This window comes from Arachis stenosperma, chromosome 2 (assembly GCF_014773155.1).
Source record: "Arachis stenosperma cultivar V10309 chromosome 2, arast.V10309.gnm1.PFL2, whole genome shotgun sequence".
NCBI lineage: Eukaryota > Viridiplantae > Streptophyta > Magnoliopsida > Fabales > Fabaceae > Arachis > Arachis stenosperma.
Window position 1 is genome coordinate 87,409,808 of NC_080378.1, and position 19,897 is coordinate 87,429,704.

Below are 19,897 nucleotides of genomic sequence, written 5' to 3' on the forward strand. Positions count from 1 at the left end.
CGGAGCAAGTTTTTCAACAACCACCTTAGCAACCACCTCAGCAAACAACAATTTTTTTTTCAGTATCTAGTGTTTCAACCATTTTCTTATTAATGTCCACAGCCACCACAGTCACCATAGCCAGCACAGCCACCACAACCACCATAGTCACCATAGCTACTACAGTCACCATGACCAACACAACCACCACGAGCCACCATTATCTCCACCTGCTATATTACACGATATTTTAGTTTTTATCTTGTGCAACTGCAACCAAAAGAGCACCTTTGTATTTTCTATAAAGGTGTGTACCGTCAACTTGAACCAGAGGCTTGCAATAGGGGGTGTCGGGTATCGGTTCTGGAGGTGCGGAACCCAAACTAACCCGTGAACCCGATTATATATTAATTAAATAAAAAAAATAAAAATATATATGGCTTTTAGTGACTTTTAATGAGATTATTCACTATTAATACATTTAGATTTTAACGAGTTTAGTTTTTAATGTATTTGGTGTTTAACATCTTTAGATTATTTGTATTGATATTACATGTTTATTGTACTTGTTGAATTTTTAAGATAAAAAATTGGTTTTTTTTTTATGAATTTCAAAGTCATCGGGTACCCAATTACCCGAACTAAACTAATCCGTTATTAATCGGTTTAGTTTAGTTCAGGTACATGCACAAGAAAGTACAAATCCAAACCAAATTGAACCAATTATATTTTGATGGGTTCGGTTCTAATTTTACCTTGAATCCGAACCAAACCGATCCATGCTCATCGCTAGCTTGCAATGCTAGAACACTCTGATGCATGGATCAACACTCTAGAATGTGCGGTGTTGTATCTTGGCACCGTCTGACTCTTCACTATTATTATACAAGTGTCATATTTTTATTTGCACAGTTGAGCCAGGCATCTTCTAAACCATTATCGAGAACTACAATGGCAAAGCTTGGTAAGATTCTTTCTGACCCACCAAAAACTTTGGCTGTCAACTTCTACTTTGTCAAATAAGTCTTTTGGTAACTGATGGTGTAGTTGAACCTTGAGTGAACTTACACATTTATAGATTTCACCTTCATGGATGGGTTGGTCTCAACTAATGGCCTTATAGTCTCAACAACCGTATTTGAGTCTAACTTAGAATGATCTTGTGAAATTGTTCCCACGGTGCATGTGTGCCTCCTATTGTATCTCTATATCTCATAACAACCTTTTTTCCGTATCAAGCTGGCTTGGATAAGCCAATTGCACCAACGGCCATATGTCTTGCATTTTGCATAGAACGTTTGTGGCTCTGACTCATAAACATTGTAATCAACTCCTCTAGACATAATGTAACTCCTAATTGCCGTGATGACCAATTTTCTAGAACTGTATTCCACTCCAATCTTAAACTCTCCTTCCTTAGAATCAGCAACACCTACACAAAAAAAATTGTCACTCATTGATCCATCCAAAATATAAATTAAGAAAAATGTATTAGTCTCTCTCATATACCTATGTTTGTATATTCGAGAAATTTTGGTGGATGCATGGCATCATGATCCAAGCTACGTATAAAAGGTGAAACATCCATTAGTTGACTAACTGTGGGAGAAACCACTATATTTTTCACTACTACTTCACTTCCCACATCACCATCCTTATCCTCCTCAACGGCTTCGTAAGTAGCTTCAAAGTCCTCTTCGTTATCACTGTTCATTCCTTTGTACACTTCAGCTCTATCATCTTCCATATTTGAATACTGTTGAATCCTATCTGCCTCTATAACTTTAAACTCAACATACAACTCAATCTTTGGCTGTTGCACCTGAGTTTGCTGGTGAATATGAAACATATGCTACATACTTGCTTCGTCAATGATCGACATAATTTCAAATTGTATTAGACCATTAAATACTATAACGGGTTCTGGTACAGAATATTGCTCACTCTCCTTAAGATATCATTCTCTATGTTTTGACAGAGACTATTTTGTAGCTCTACGAACGTCATGGTGCTGGAACCACAAATGAAAATGGATTCTCACACGCAAAGCTCAGCCCTTATGAGTATTTCGTATAATTTTACTATTGTGATACACTACCAAATTTGCAGTACCCTTCATCTCACACCAATAGACTCAAACAACTCATCTCTTTGCAATGAAATAGTAACGAGTTTCGTCTTATACCCAACACGCAGGTCACATGTTGAAACAACATTGAATCAACACGTGATACGTGTACAACATGCCCTTGTGTTGGCTAGGAGGCCGCCACGTGGCAACACACCCTTTGCATGTTGGATAGGATCTTGTCACGTGTTCAACATGTGTCCTGCATGCTAACTCAGCACGCCACCTACGTGTTGCCCTTGCCCTACCTACAACATCCACGCATCTGCAATTACACCAGATAACCCTATTTTCAGAAAAAATACTAATATTTTTTTCATATAAAAAAAATCAACCAAAATTTTGCAAAGGCCTTACTTTGGAAAAAGAATTAATATAGAGTCTCAAGTCTAGATCCTAAAGGGAATAACAAATTTAGGAGAAGAATTTAGCAAGATCGTAAAATTCTGCTAACATATTCTATTAACTTTATAAGTGAACGTATACTGTTGATTCTTTTTAAGCCATTTGGTATTGCCATCAAATTTGTTTCTTCGATAGATAAATATCAAACTTAGAACGAAAGAATAGGATACAAAAATCATACAACATAATTTAATAACCTTAAAATACACACATGGAAAACCAAAATTACATCACATGGGTAATTACAAGTGCCCCAGTATCAAATATATGTCTCACATTAAATACATAAACCATGGAAGATTAAGATTTAAGACTGCTCAACCATTAACCTGGATTTAGTTCCCTCAATATCCCTCTCGTTGAAGCACTTCGAATGTGAATAATGAGATATTACAATATACATCAAGGTCCAATATAACTAGTTGCACCAAACACTCGAGAGTACAATAAAAAATGTTGGATACCAATTACTCAAAGGTTTTACATATTAAAATGTATATATTTCTAATTTCTTCTTTTCTCATATTGATGCCTTAACTAAATTCAACAAAAATTAAAATTTGACATATTCATGTTTTCGGAAGAAAAAGAAAAATCCTTCATCCATAATTTTATCCATCGTTTCAGACTCAAATAGTCAATTTGGCTTATTATATCCCTCAAAAAGAAAAATCATTTATCCATAATTTTATCCATTGTTTCAAACTCAAACAACCAATTTGGCTTATTATATTCCTCAAATACTATTGACTAATTAAGAATTTGCATCCATAACCTCACAAAGCACAAGGAAAATAGATGATTAATTATTTCTGTTTCATATTGACAAATTGAGCATATTACTTTAATAGGGTCAAAATGTTTAATCTACAAAGTCTGTCTCTATATCCAACTTTTGAATTTGGACAAACCATGCAATAATCAACTCCACTGTTGGTGGAGCTACTCCCTTATACAATTTTCTACTTTCTTCCTTCTAGTTCCTTTTTCTCAGATAGCAGAAAAGAATACCACATATAGTAATCTAGAAACAGAGTGAGTTGGGGAAGGCACCCTAACAACTTTTCAATTTTTGCTGGAATAGCTTGGCCAACTGTGCCGTCAATTCTATCCCCACCCAAGTTGGACATTCTCCTGTATAAAATGCGGTTGGTACCAAAATTTCTATCGCTCGAATAATTATCCTCTTCTAAATGTTAGGATCTTTGGATCGGTCTCACCTTGATCTCTGATCTAGAACATTTACTTCACTTCCTCCCTACTTTTTCTTCTCTGTAATGATCAACGGTGAACCAGATAGTAGTTCTTCCATACAATTTAGTAGCCCGACGCTACTCTTGTACTAGGGTTGATTCTGCGCAATTCTCCCTTTTACACCAATGATAGACAGGAACCAAACTATCTCAAGACGTTCTAAACCCAACAGACATACTGTTTGAATTAGTGAACAACTACCTGGGTGCTTTAATGGATTTTGGTAGTGGATCTTGCTGTTAGACAAAGTGGAGCAAGAAAATGTCTTGCCTGAAATAAGGTCACAGAACATAGTTAATGCTTTCCAGTTGTAAAACAGGAGGTATTTCCTTCCATTTCTTAAGATTGTATTTGAAAAAGAGACTGAGACTGAGAGACATAGACTAGGAGACATAGACTGAGAGACAAAAACTAAATTAAGTCTTTGTATTGTGTTTGGTGTAAAGTATACAAGACTAAATTATGTCTCAATATCATGTTTAATTTAAGATAAATATAGAGACCAAAATAAAAAATTACTTAAGTGCCCTTTCTCCCTTTCCCCTTTTTTTCCTTTTCCATCCTTCAAATTTTTAAGCATTTACCATTAAAATAAAATAGAGGGCACAAAATAGCTAGTTATGACAACACAATTCAAATGGCTTTTGTCCAAATTTAAATAAATTTAAAGATCCCAATCCATCTACTGCTAGATGCACCATCATTCACTACAAGAAAAATGTTGAGTGTCATCGAATTTAGTGTCAAATTGTACCGGCAGATTTACAGTCAGATTTTTCAACAGAAAGGAGGAGAAATTCGTCACTATAAAAGGTACTGCAGAATAGGTTTTCTGTCAGTAAAGCCAATGATAATTATTGGCGCAAAAACGTAACTCACCAGCGTCAATGTTACCCCATCATAAATCTGAAGTTTTTGTTCCATTTTTAGTTGACATATGCTTTTCTTTCTTTTTTGAATATCCTTTGCATCAAAGTTTCGGACTTTACCACCATGCAGAGGTGGAAGTGGATCAATAACGACAAAAAAATCCCCTTATTTTCCGCTACTTGTGCTACTTTTTGTGGCTTTCATAGCTTAATCAACCTTTCACAGTGAGTATAGCATTCACCAAATCCATGATAACAAGTTGATATCATTTTATAAAAAAAAGAACAACGGAGGATCTTACCAAAGCCATAAGATGGAAGACTCCTGATATATAATAGGGTTACCCAAATATTTGGAGAAGAGGAATAGACAACAAATGGGAAAAGGAGGGAAAAAGAAATCCTAATCTAAGCCTTAGCCTTACCACTCTAAGAAAGTCAACGGATATCGTCAGATTTACTGGCAAATTTACCAAAAAAATCTGACGGTATAAATTTCGCCGGTAACTATTTAACGACAGAGTTTTTCATCCGCCGCTAATTACTGGCGGATATAAACTTTTAATTGATGAAATTCTAGAGCTTGTTATCGTCGAATTTTCTCCTAGTAAATCTGACGGTAATATATTATTTATTATTAATAATTAAACTAATAGTTATTGACGGTAAACTTAAATTTTATTTTTCTTAAAATTATTTTAAAATTCAATATATAATTTTAGATATTTAAATTTAATAATTTTTAAGCTAACAAAATTCAAAGTTTTTTACAATTTCATATAATAATTTGTCCATAATTTTAAGTTAAAAATTCAAAAATAAATTTAAATATCAAAGTTTATTATTAAAACTAAAAAAAGTAAGAGAATTCAATTAAGTAAGAAAATCAAATTTAAAATGCTTCTAAAGAAGTGGGATGGACACAAGAAAAAAAATCTCTTAAAAAATGTATTACTAAGATATTTTTTAAGCTAAAAGAACTATAGTAATTAATCTTTAGAGATTATCATAGTAAGTAGATATAAATTTAACCATGCATGACAAAAGTTTGATTAAAGTTTTAAAAGTACTCAAACCATACAACCATACAAAGAAGCTCTAGTCTTAAAAGTGTTTCTGAAAACAAAAGCAGCTAAAATAATATACCCACTAATAGAGCCTCCGATAATATAAAGAGGCTCCCATCAACCTTTTCGCTTACCACCTAGATAAAAGATTATACAATCACTGTTTTAATAAATTCATCAACCACAAGTGTAAGAAAAAAGTATTATAAATAATTAATAATTATCAAATATCTATACATACTAGAATTCAGGAGGAAACATCACTGATGTGGAATTTTTTTGGATTTTTGAGTTTTCTTTAAAATAAAAAATAGAAAGCATATGGTCTGAGTCAAAGAAAGTGGTTTCCTTTCACATCACTCCCAGTTCCAATCTTGTGTTTCTCTTCTTCACTTCACAAACCACTCCAGCCAAGGGTTTCCGATCAAAGAATCAAGAACCCTCCAAATATTCCGAGAATGTCAACCCTAACAGTAATACCACTCCATTTTCCAAACCCTTATCCAATCCTTGTGGTTCTTCTTCTTCTCCTTCTCCTTCACCTGTTGTGAAGAAATCGTGTTCCAAGTCACAGAAGAAGCCACAATCCTCGGCAGCAAAGGAGGGTGTTGTGAATTCCGTTCAGAAGAACAAGATCAGGCAGAGGAAGTTCGTTGTTGCAAAGAAGAATAAGAACAAGAAGTTCGAAGGGAGTGGTGGTGATGGTGATCAGGGTTCAAACTCAACGCTGTCGTTTTGTAAGTGCAAAGAGAGCAACAAGAACAACAAGTGTCTCTGTGTGGCTTACCAGAATCTCAGGAAGTCACAGGAAGAGTTCTTCAAGAACAAGCAAGCACAAGAACAAGAGCAAGATCAACAAGATGGAGCTGCTGAGATTGAGAGAGTGATCATTGAAGAAGAACAACGACAACAACAAGAAGCCATAGGAGAGGATTGTGGTGGATAGTTCCAATTGTATTAGGTACCCAAAAATGACATCACACTCACCAACCCGTTTCTGTTTCTCTCTCATTGTTCTCTGTGCAGTCTTCATCTTGGGAGCTAACGGAGCCTCACCGTCCCACTTGCTCAATGCTGCCCCAGCCCCCGCCGTGGATTGCTCCTTCCTGGTTCTAACCATGGCGGATTGCTTGTCCTTCGTCACCAATGGCAGCACCACCACCAAGCCGGAAGGTAACTGCTGCTCCGGGCTCAAATCGGTTCTGAAAACGGCGCCTCAATGTCTGTGTGAAGCCTTCAAGAGCAGCGCTCAGTTCGGCGTCGTTCTCAATGTCACCAAGGCCCTCGCTCTCCTCGCTGCATGCAAAGTCTCCGCCCCTTCCGCTTCCAACTGTGGATGTCAGTCAAATTATAACTTCCTTCTTCCTGTTTTCGAATCTTCTCTCAGATAAAGTTTTCATTTTTATGTGACTTTTTTTTGTTTATTTTTTGCAGTGTCTGAAACACCTGCCGCCGCTCCTGGTATGTTTCTTTCTCACTTATAATCCATTTTTAATTTTAGATTCTTAGCAGCATTTTATGGAATATGGATTTGTGGGATTTAATTGAAATTTGATTCGATTTGTGAAATGAAAAGAAGTTTGGGAGGGATCACATGCTTAGACATATATAAGAGGAGCCATACCTGATTTTGTAGTTTTATTATTTTTTTTGTTGTTAATTTTTCACGGACTGTGGATAATGGAAAATTAAACGTGAATTTTTTTTTCCTCTATAGTGTTTTCATTCTATATGCTCTACATGCGTTCTGATTTTTGGGTACCTAATACAATTGGAACTATCTACCAATTAAAAACAGAGAGACACTTTGGTATATCTACCAATTAAATGATATACAGATGTGTGTTCAAAATGATATATATGTATCTATGTTATACTACTTATTTAATAGTAGTATTTATCTGTTTGTGTTGATGTTTGTTATACTTTTTATTCAAACTGCAGTGTATCTAACAGGACTTCTAATGGAGGTAGAATAAGCAGAAGAAATGTAACTCTTCTGGATGCTTACCTTTTTTGAGAAAAAAAATGAAGATTTGATTCAAATGAGGGTTTTCTAAATTTGAATTGAATGGATTTTCTTTTTTCAGAGTTTGGAATCAACTAGCACCTTTGGGGGAAGCAGGTGGAAGAAGAAGCAGCAGCTGAGAGTCACCAGCCAAAAACCATTCAAGCTAAGAACTGAGGTAATGCCTATTCTGATGCAACAAATTGATTGATTGAATCAATTTTCCATTGATTTTTGAATTGGATAATAACATGGATACTGTAATTCAATGCAGGAAAGGGGGAAGGTGAAAGAGGAAGAATTTGTGAAGAAGATACATGAAATGATGACAGAGGAAGAGAAGCAAAGGATACCAATAGCCCAAGGGCTTCCATGGACAACAGATGAACCTGAGGTGCCCATTTTGCTCTCAAAATCTTGTGTTCAGTTCACAACTCATACTTTTTCCATTTCAGTGACATGCTTGCATTTGCTGTATAGACTGTATTGAGTTACTCAACTATCTTCTGTGCTAATATTTCAGTGTTTGGTAAAGCCTCCTGTCAAAGAAATCACACAGCCGATTGACCTGCAGCTTCACAGTGATGTGCGGGCAATGGATCGTGCTGAGTTTGATCATCAGGTACCAACTCTTATTTTCATTTTGTTTAATTTTGCTTCATTAAGTGTAATATTGTGTCATGAGCAGCATCATTGTAAATTCTGGATCCATATTTCATAGATTTGTCGCTACTGCAAGCATCTTTCATTTTTAGAAAAATACAAATCGGTAGACAATAGAACACTGTTTGATAAATGTTGAACCATTCATGAATCATGTAGGTTGCAGAATAATTGAGTTTGATAGAGCAGTACAAATTGGAGAAGGAGAGGCAACAAAAGGTACTATATTACTATATTCAGATAACTCCTGTGCTAATCTACCATTGACATCATCGCCATCCCCTACGGTGCTGCCGTTACCGACTTACCGACGCCGCAATGGGCTTCTTCCTTTATTGTTCTGAGATCACTAATCGTTATGATCCCCACCCACAGTCCTAACCGTAGCTACTCGAATGTATCGTCTGAGAGCACAATGATGGCGACGACGCCGGTGGGATTCTGGGGACTCTGAACAAGTGACGCTCTTTGGAACCTCAAGAACCTGGTTGATACATTCTCCTCCTCCTCCGAGATCTCAACCGGCGCACCCTCATGTACGGATCTTTTTGAACCCTGCTTCTGAAATTTTTTTATCTTTTTTTAATTTAGGGTTTTCAGCTGCGTTTTCTTTGGCCAGGCTTTGCGCTGTTTTATTTTATAAAAGTTAACTTATATCAAGGCTAATAATTGTCAGTTGCATCCTGATTCCATTGAATGGGTTTCGTTTCTTATGGGAGTTGCTAATTCATTTAGTTCTATTTTGTGTTTGAATCCTGTATTTCGTCATTTTTCTATTTCTTTAATAAGTTGATGTTGCGCTTTATAAACTGATAGAGTGATAGAATCATAAATGCTCTTTGCAAAACTCATCAATTTTTTTGTGGAAGGTTTTTCATTCAGCATAAAGCTGTTGAGTGATGTTTGTTATTTTATAATGCTTCAGGTATTTTTGTCTCTTTCATTTGATGAAGATCTTGGGATGTAATTGCAGTGATTCCGCACAGAAGAAGAACGGTGAATTATATATGAAGTGCTCTAATAGTTGTAATAGGAGTTGATTTTTGTCAAAGTGCTCATCAAATTATAGTTAATTCAATTTCCTATTTTATACTTCATTGATTTTTCTTTTTTGGACAGAGTTCAAGCCCAAGAGCCCAACGAAGGAAATAAAGAAATGAGGTTAGGAAGAAGAAGAGGTGAGGAAGACAGAAAAACAGCTATGGCTTCTGATTCTTCACCCATCAACAACGGTAGGTAGCTCTCTTCTTCTTCTTCTCTTTGGTCTTCTTTCCATTTTGTAATATTTTGTATTTTATTTTTTATTTAAACCTTTTTGGTTTCAGGTCCTTCATCTCCAACAATTCCCCTTCAAGCTCAACCGGCAACTCCCTTCTCCTCCCTTGGAGATGCTTCTCGCCGCAATCATCGTCGTTGAACTCTTCCATGCCGTCCGCCTTCGATACCCCGCCAGTGCATTGTTTTCGGTTTGCCGCAGCCACTGATGCTCCACCTACTCCAATGTGATTCAGAGGCTCCTGAAGGATTATTCTCCGGTAGAGAAATTATCGATTCCGACACAAAGTTTCATGAGTTTTGTGAGGAGTTCTATCGGTCTGTGAAGAACAGGGGAGTGGCAAATTCGGGGATTGATGAGGCTGAAAGTTGAAGACCAAGGTATGGTGGGTTAATTCTATCATTGATTTCCTTTTATGATCTTTTCCTTTTATTCAAAATCAATATCTCTGGAGCTTTATATTTCTATACAAAAAATTAACAGAAGATAGCTAACAATTTTTTCTGGGTTAACTGCATTTTCTTTTCTCTACCAATTGAATCTAATTTGCTATGGTTATTGTGGCTTGTGTTTTGCTTTTACATAAATATTAGGAATTATGTTGGATTATTTATCAGAGGTATTACCATATTAATCATTCTTGCATGGCTTTATATCAAGAATTATGAGGAATCTATTAGTTTTCTTTCAAATGCCTTCTTTGACATCGATATCAATGTATCAATATCTATTATTAGATACTAGAGATTACAGATTAAATACAGTTGGATATAAGTTTTGTGTCTTGGAAGGTAATTTTCTTTTATTTAAGTGAAAGAGCTAAATCAGATCATGGGTTAAAGGTCATTTCATTTATTTAAATATGCTAATATATCACATTAATTGAGATAAGTATATATGAATAGTGTACTTTCCTCTTGAATGAGAATGAGAATATCATACCCAGTATCTCATCAGCTATGGCTAAGTGAATAGCCTTTTGAAATTTTTAGTGGTTTGTCAACTATAGTTTAGGAGGTTAGGACAGTTAAGGTAGGTAGTTTTTCTCTATAGATACAAGTTCATTTTGATAGAAAGTAACCTTGAAAATTGTGTAGTTGATGTGATTGGTTAGGTACACGTTTGTTGAATTTTATTATTGTTATGGTCTTTGGTGTGAGAGAGGATTCTGTTCATGTGATTTCAAGCATGTATGCTATTTATTAGGTTATGCAAAGTTGTTTTAGATGTATGCTATTTATTAGGTTATGCAAAGTTGTTTTAGATGCATTAGGAGAATGTCTTCATTCATTCTTTTCATATTGTACTTCACTTTTTCTCTCTCTGTTTGACTGAGAAAAGAGTTTCATCCTTCTCTTCTCCTTATTTTTATAAAAATATTAAAGAAGAATGTAATATGGTTCTGTCATATTCTCCTATTGTTTTCTTTAATTTCAGCTCCCTCTTTGTAATTTTATTCAATTTCTCGAAATTTCATCATGTTTTGGTGCTTTGGGATCTGTATTCGGGAGCCATGCATAGATGACTTTGTGATTCCCACAACTTCATTGATTTATTGCTACAATCATGTGATTTTGATATGAATGTGGTTTATATGTTCATTTTCATTTATGAATAATGTAGTTCCTTCATATCATCATATGTTTTACTATCTATCTGTTCAAAATCAGTTCTTTTATATATCCTATGTTTTTCTTGATAATTATGGTTGGATTAGGATTATTGTTATAAGGTTGTTGGTTTTACACATTGTCATGCTGATATCATTAGTATATATGTATTATGGTGTTTAGGGTATAAGCTTCTTAGTTAATTCAGTTTCTCATTTTATAGTTCATTGGTTAGTTTTGAGTGGTAATTAGACAAATTTCGTGTTCTTTTATTCTTAGTAATTTGGAACTAATAGTTGTGATGGGAGTTGGTTTTTGTCAAAGTGCTCATCAAATTATAGTTAATTCAATTTCTCATTTTATACTTCATTGATCAGTTTTGAGTGGTAATTAGACAAATTTAATGGTTCTTTTTTAGTAATTTAGATCTAATAGTTGTGATGGGAGTTGGTTTTTGTTAAAGTGCTCATTAAATCATAGTATGTATAGATTGTTTCTCAATCAGTTCTAGGGAGGTGAGGTTGTATTTTTATTATTATATGCTTCAAATTGTTGAAAATATAATGTGAATTCCATTCTTCTGAAGTTATGATGGGATGTTAGTTTGAATGATGTTATTTGTGATCTCATCTCATTCTTTTATACATGATTCTGATGTCAGTCAAAGTTGTTGCTTCCTCATTTTATTTTGTCACTTTCGAAGTTATGATGGGATGTTGGTTTTTGAATTTTTCTTCAAAAACAAAAGATGGATTGGATGTGGTTAGGTGGGGAAAGTGATTCCCTTCCCTGTTTTTCAGTGTACCCTCACATGAAAAATCAGATTTTGGTGGTTTGGTGGGAGAAATGACATCATCTTCTATAACAAATAGTACTATCTTTTATTATTCTATCAAAAAAGTTATTTGGTTAATGAGAGTAGGTATCGTTACTTGTGACTAACTCTCCTTTGTCATTTGTTGCAAATCAATCCCATCAGCAAGTACTTTCATGGCCTCTCTGGTTATAAGTTTTCTTTCAAAAAGGAAAAACATTCCCCTTCTACAAATCACGTCAGATCTCCTGCTTTTCATTCTTCCGATGGATGATTATCTGCCTTCTGCAGATTTGATTGGTAGGTGTTGATTACTGTCAAATTTTCGATGATGTGATGGTCATTCATATTGTTTTGCCTCATAATCAGTGCTCATCCTTCTTTCCAGCGTAGTCCTTATATATGTATATATTCCCTTAAGAAATATACCCTCCAATGAATATATCAATTCCACTTTTGATTGGTTTCAAAGTGAGTGTTATATACACAATGATCTTTTATTTTTTCCCTCCATGGTTCAAATTTTTTAATTTAAATCCTGAATTGGTTTCATTTCTCTGTCTATAAATTGGATCCTAAGTTTCACAAGTCTGCTGCATTACTTTCATGCTTTAAGAGTATTCTGAAAAGCCTTTCTACTTATTCTGATTTTATTTTCTGAAAGTCAAGGTTACAAGTGTATGCAGTGAGAAAACAAGTTATACTCATTCATTCTCATTCATTCTCTTCAAATGAACTTATGGAGGTTCTTTGATTTCTTTTTTTCTTTTTTGTGTTATATATAACTGAAGTGGTGTCTAAGAAGGAAGTACTATTTTATTCGAAATACCATTATAGTGAACATTAGTTGGTTCTAAATTTCTTTAGCTTGGTTAAAATTTCATAAAATGTCTCAATCTTATGCTACTGCAAGATTATATAGAAAAAATTATTTAAAGAGAAAGAGAGGACAACAAGTTGAAGATAGAAGAGGTCAGCTTTGCTATATTCACTTTTGGATTTTTTTGAAAGAAATTAAAATTTACATCTTTTCATTACAAATGCTTTTTACTATTATAAAATCGGTGTTCAATTAATATTATTGGTTGGATTTCTATGCTTTATTGTTTGATGTTGTTCCTACTTCTAATATTTCTCTTATTTTAAGTTTAAATATATTGGTACGTGGTATTTATTAACCTACCTGTTTAATTTTTTTGCTCTTCCCATAGTTTTAATTTTACATTTAAAGTTCTTTTTTTTCTTTAGGGGGATCAATTATTTTGCAAGATACTCCAATTATTAATGCCAATTTCATATTATCAGGTATGAGTTTATTGTTTTAAATTTTTTAATTTCTTCGTTAACTTAGAAAGTATAGTTATTATTTACATTATTTTTTCAATTATTTTAAAATATAAAAAGGACTCTTTTCTAATCATTGTTATCATGTTTATATTTTTTGTCTATTTATTTTGGTTTATATATTTCATTATTGAATTAATTTTTGTATATTTTTTTTATGTTGTTTATTATGCATTTAGTTATTAATAACTTCATACTTTATGATTGTCTGTTTAAATATTTCTTTGACGTGTATATCTTTATATTTGATTTATTTATAATAAGTTTTTTTTTGTTTCATAATAAAAACCCAAATCAAGATGACTCTGAAATATATGATCCTACTATAAATTCTTGGAATGAGCTTCGGTCTCCTGTTGATCATCCACTTTTTTCACAAAGTGAAGTTCAAGGTATTTCAGTATACTTATAATTGATTTATTTATGGAGTTTGCATTTTTCGTATTAATTTAGATATAATCTACTCATTTAGTATATTTAGTCACGTTATGTTCCTTTTATAATTTTAATATTCTGGTCGTAATAAAATTTATATGACATTTTTTTACCAAATATAATATGAAAAAAATAGTATTCATTGATTTTAAATACTTTCAATACAAGTGTCTCAAATTTGGTTAGATTATTATTATTATCAAATATTTATATTTTCAATTTGTAGACAATGAGTATCCAGTGAATAATTTCTGAATCTTTAATTGTTTTACTGGTATATTTTTAATTGTTTTACTGGTATATTTTCTTAAGTAAAAAAAAATTAAGAAGCATTTAAGTCTTTATTTAATATAATTTTTTTACTTAGTTAAATTTGTAAGGATTTGTTTATTATTTAAATTTTTTATTCATTTTTGTAGGTTGTCTCGATATTGGTGACCCTGTGTATACTTGTCTATATTGTGGTGCGTCGTTTTGGTTACTAGAGCGGGTTGAAAAACAGTCAAGAATTAACCAGCCTCTTTTTACACTTTGTTGTTTTCAAGGAAAAATTCAATTACCGTATCTTCAGAAAGCTCCAGATTTATTATATAATTTGATTCATGGTCATGATAGTAAGTCTTTACAGTTTCAGAAGAAAATTCGGTATTATAATAGTATGTTTGCTTTCACTTCTCTTGGTGGTAAAGTAATAGACTCAGTGAATGATGGAACTGATAGTATGTTTGCTTTCACTTCTCTTGGTGGTAAAGTAATAGACTCAGTGAATGATGGAACTGGTCCACCACAATTCATCATAAGTGGTCAAAATTATCATAGGATTGGAAGTTTATTACCTCAGGCTGGTCAAGTTCCGAAATTTGCCCAATTATACATATATGACACAGAACATGAGTTAACGCATAGAGAAAGAATATTTGGGTAAGGTCAATTCTTACAAAAATTTGTTATGATTGTTTGTAATTTTAATTTGTTTCCTTTATTTTCAATTTCATTTTTAGTTGGTAAGATACTAATATGGATGTAACTTTGATTATTATAATCAAAATGTTCGTATCCTATTGTTTAAATATTGTTGTTAAGATTCATTCTAATTATAAAAAATGCATGTTTCTTCATTTTAAGTAAAATTACTTAGTAATATTGTGTTATTATTTTTCTTAATTATAGGCAAAGTTCAAATATAGATAGACAGCTGATAATTGATTTGACCCAAATGATTGATCAACACAATCCCATAGCACAATCATTTAGAAGAGTGAGGGAATTCCATGAGAATCACCTGTCTCAGATGTTTTCTTTGAAATTGTTTAGTCAAAGAGAACGTGATCGAAGAGTTTATAATTATCCTTCGTGCGATGAAGTTGCTGCTTTGGTTGTTGGTGATTTTGATTCTTCTGATACTGGTCGTGATGTCATTGTTAAATCTGCAATTGGCCAACTTCAAAGAATATATGAGACACATGCTTTATACTGGCCATTGCAATATCCCTTGCTTTTTCCTTACGAGGAAGATGGTTATCAATTGGGTATTCCTTATCGAGATATTCAAGATATAAATGTTGCAGGGAGAAGGACTAGAGTATCCATGCGAGAATTTATCTGTTTTCGTTTGCAAATGAGAGAGGATGAGGATAGCATTATTCATAAGTCTAGAAGATTGTTCCAACAGTTTGTTGTTGATTCATTCTCTATGATTGAGTCACAGAGGCTTTATGAAATCAGGAAAAAACAGAGCACAATTAGAGGAGAAGTCTTACAAGGTATTGAAGAAGCTATGCGACGCGGTGATACTGAAGCATCATCAATTGGTACTCGAGTGATTTTGCCTTCTTCCTTCACTGGTGGTAAACGTTACATGTTTAATAATTGCCAAGATGCTATGGCTATTTGTAAGCATTTTGGGTATCCAGATCTATTTCTTACCCTTACTTGCAATCCTAACTGGCCTGAGTTTCAAAGATATACTAATCGTGATCAAGTTCCAATTGCTGATCGGCCAGACATTGCTTGCCGAGTCTTTCATGCTAAGATGAAGTGTCTTCTTAATGATCTTAAGAATGGTGTTTTTTTTGGTCCTCTTAATGCAGGTATATCGAATATAGACAATTCTATATTGAATTTATGCTAAATTTCTATATTTACCTACATTTTTTTATTATTTAGGTATGTATACAATTGAGTTTCAAAAAAGAGGTTTGCCACATGCACATATTCTACTTTGGCTTGATGGAAGGAATAGATTGCAGAATATTGAAATTGTTGATGAGTTGATTTGTGCAGAACTTCCTAATCCTATGAAGTTTCCACATTTGTATAGTGTGGTTAGTAAATACATGATTCATGGCCCTTGTGGTAGGGTAAGACCAACTTCTCCATGCATGAAAGATGGAAGATGCTCCAAGTTTTATCCGAAGCAGTTTGTTAATTATACGAGTTTTGATGAAGATGGTTATCCTATTTACAAGCGTCGAGATATTGGTGTTACAGTTAAAAGTCATGGTGTTGATCTTGATAATAGATTTGTTGTTCCATATAATCCATTATTGTTGATGAAGTACCAGGATCATATTTATTTGGAATTTTGCAATAAGTCAAATGTTATAAAGTATCTTTTCAAGTACATTAACAAGGGTCCAGATCGTGTAACTGCAACTATTAGTCATTCAACTGAGACAACTCATTCTTTTGAAGTGGTTGATGAGATCAAACAGTATTATGATTGTCGGTATCTTTCACCTTGTGAATCTATGTGGAGAATTTTTGCATATGAAATTCATCATAGATGGCCACCTGTGCAAAGACTCAGATTTCATTTACCTAATCAGCAGCATGTTGTGTTCGATGATCATGATACTATTGGCTCTGTTTTAATAAGAAATAGAGATTTGATGACAATGTTTACTGCTTGGATGATGGCTAATCGAACATATATTGAAGGACGAACACTAACATATGTTGAGTTCCCAAGTAAATTCGTTTATGATTTACAATCTCGACGGTGGAAACCAAGAAGAAGGGGATTTTCTATAGGAAGATTAAGTTTTGTTCATCCTTCAACTGGTGAGCTGTTCTATATGCGTATGCTTCTCAATGTGCAAAGAGGATGCACCAGTTTTCGAAGTATAAGGACTGTCAATTCTGTTTTATATGATACATTCCAAGAGGCATGTTCTGCCATGGGATTTTTAATAGATGATAATGAGTTTGTCTTGGCCATTAATGAAGCGGCTGAGTTATCTTCTGGCGCCCAATTGAGAAAACTTTTTGTTTCATTGTTAATATCTGGTTCTGTCTCTAGGCCCGTTTTAGTTTGGAATCAAACTTGGAAATATTTATCTGATGATATCATTTATTACAGGCGAAGTGAGCTTCATTTTCCAGGTATTTACTTAATCTTTAGTTTATCTTTTTTATTTATAGGATTAAGAAAAACTCTTAACAATAAATAAATCGAAAATGATATGCAGAAAGTTTAGAATACATACATAGCATGATAGGAAAAATTTTCAAACAATACAAGTTTTTGATATCTTGATGAATTTACTAACTGAAAAAAAAATATATTGCAGGAATAACAATGACTGACGAAGAGTTACAAACATTTTGTCTAATAGAGATAGAGAAATTGCTACAGGCCAATGGAAAATCATTAAGAGATTTTGCTGGTATGCCGCTTCCTAATGTTAATTTGGTCTCACAATTTAGTAATTCTTTGGTGTTGCGTGAATTAGAATATGACATTTCTGTGATGCTTGAAGAACACGATTCAAATTTTCCAAAGTTGAATGAAGAACAGAAGTCAATCTATGATAGGATTATACATTGTGTTACTAACAAGGAACACGGGTTGTTTTTCATTTATGGGTTTGGTGGGACTGGAAAAACTTTTTTGTATAGACTCTTATCTGCCAAATTGTGTTCTCAAAGAAGAATTGTTATTAATGTTGCTTCAAGTGGAATTGCTTCATTATTGTTACCTGGTGGTAAGACAGCTCATTCTATGTTTGGTATCCCAATTGAATTGAATGAAGATACTATTTGTAGAATTCCGAAAGATAGTCCTAAGGCTGATTTAATTCGACTTGCTGAGCTAATTATTTGGGATGAGGCTCCAATGACTAACAAGTTGGCATTTGAAGCTTTAGACAGAAGTTTTCGAGACATAATGACGTCGATTTCAGTGTCTAACAAAGATCTACCTTTTGGAGAAAAAATCATTGTTCTTGGAGGTGATTTTCGACAGGTTTTACCTGTTATTCCTAAAGCTTCTCGTGCTGAGATTGTTATGGCATCAATCAATTCTTCAATTCTTTGGAAGCACTTTGAAGTGTTAACGTTGACAAAAAATATGCGGTTAGAAAGTGCTACAAATCAATCAAATCTGGAAGAATTGAAAAGGTTTTCCGATTGGATTCTTCAGATTGGAGAAGGGCGTATTGGGACAATAATTAACGAAAAGCTTTTAGTTCAAATTCCAAATGAGTTTCTGATTTTTCCTTCTGATAATCCAATTGATGATATTATAAATGCAATTTATCCTGACATAGTTAGAAACTTTGATGATACTGGTTTTTTCCAAGACAGAGCCATATTAGCTCCAACAGTAGAGATTGTTGAAGAAATCAATGATCACATTGTTCAATTGCTACCTGGGACAGAAAAAGAGTATCTAAGTGCTGATTCTATATGTGGTAGTGATGCTTATTGTGACGTTGATGTTGATTGGATAAATATTGAGTTTTTGAATCAAATAAAATGTTCAGGGTTACCGAATCACTCATTGAAATTGAAGAAATGTGTGCCTATTATTTTGTTGAGAAATATTGATCCAGCTGGTGGCTTATGCAATGGTACTCGCCTTATTGTTAGAGATCTAGGAACAAATGTGATTGGAGCTGAGATTGTCTCAGGGAGTCACATTGGAGATAAAGTTTTCATTCCTCGGATGAATTTAATTCCGAGTGACGCTGGGATACCTTTCAAATTTCAACGGAGACAATTTCCTATAAACTTGTGCTTTGCAATGACTATCAATAAGAGTCAAGGTCAAACTCTATCCAGTGTTGGACTGTTCTTGCGTCGACCGGTATTTTCTCATGGTCAACTCTATGTCGCTATTTCTCGAGTGAAGAGCAAAGATGGTTTAAGAATTTTGGTATCTGGCGAGAAAAATGATGATTCTACTTTAACTCTTAATGTCGTATTTAAAGAAATATTTGATAAGATTTTATAATTTATTTTGTTTTGTTTTTATATTAATGTAATTTTATGTGGTGGTTATTTTTTGTAATGATACTGCTTTATTGTATTAAATATAAAGATAAATTAAAATATTAACTTATTTTATATGATTCAGTTTATTCAAATACGTTTTAAAAAATTATTTTTCTATTTACTAAATTGTATTTTTATGAAATTATCTTTAAAAAGTTTTTTAATTGGTAAAATATTTTTTTTAATATACTCTTAAATAATTTTTTATTTATTAAATTTTAATTTTACCAAAATTTCTTTAATAAAAATTATATTTTACTATTAATTTCCTAATATCAATGCACATTCTTTTAACATTAAATAAAATTTTTTTATCAATATTATATGTATAACAATTAATAATAATAATTAATGAACTAATAAATAATTAACAAAACAAATCCCTTCAAATCAATAACCCATTAATCCTGAAATCCTAAACCCACTCTCACCTCCACATTAGAGAAAAGAGAGAAGCCACTCTCCACCAATTATTATTACCGTTTTAATTTTGATTCTCTATCCGTTTTATTTTTCATTTATATTTTTGTGGTAAATTGCTAAAAGATAATTGAAAAACATTTTAGAATGTTATAGTATAATTTATTTACAATAAAAAAAGATAATTATAAAAAATAGCAAATTAATGGATTACATGTTTACATATAATCTTTTCATACTTTTTAAAATTGATCAAATTAAAAAAATTAAATGATTTTTGAATTTATGAAAAAAATTCATGGAATTTATATTACTAAATATACATTTTACTGTTTTTTCATCCTTTTC

At 33.0% G+C, this 19,897-nt stretch overlaps 2 protein-coding genes across 2 annotated transcripts; both read left to right on the top strand.

Annotated features, from left to right (window-relative positions):
- The first annotated feature begins 5,668 nt into the window (after positions 1-5,668).
- LOC130963110 (microtubule-destabilizing protein 60-like) lies at positions 5,669-8,717 on the top strand. The gene is made up of 10 exons (XM_057889261.1): positions 5,669-5,681; positions 6,017-6,640; positions 6,729-7,040; positions 7,137-7,163; positions 7,647-7,672; positions 7,793-7,888; positions 7,985-8,104; positions 8,234-8,332; positions 8,399-8,405; positions 8,533-8,717. The coding sequence occupies exons 1-10, from the start codon at positions 5,669-5,671 to the stop codon at positions 8,715-8,717; spliced, it is 1,509 nt and encodes a 502-aa protein (XP_057745244.1).
- An 857-nt stretch (positions 8,718-9,574) lies between these two features.
- Positions 9,575-19,088, top strand: LOC130963111 (uncharacterized). Its single transcript, XM_057889262.1, has 8 exons — positions 9,575-9,609; positions 9,699-9,875; positions 9,977-10,029; positions 10,387-10,440; positions 14,272-14,773; positions 15,023-15,942; positions 16,019-17,195; positions 18,590-19,088. Exons 1-8 carry the CDS (start codon positions 9,575-9,577, stop codon positions 19,086-19,088), a joined length of 3,417 nt encoding a protein of 1,138 aa, XP_057745245.1.
- Positions 19,089-19,897: the final 809 nt, after the last annotated feature.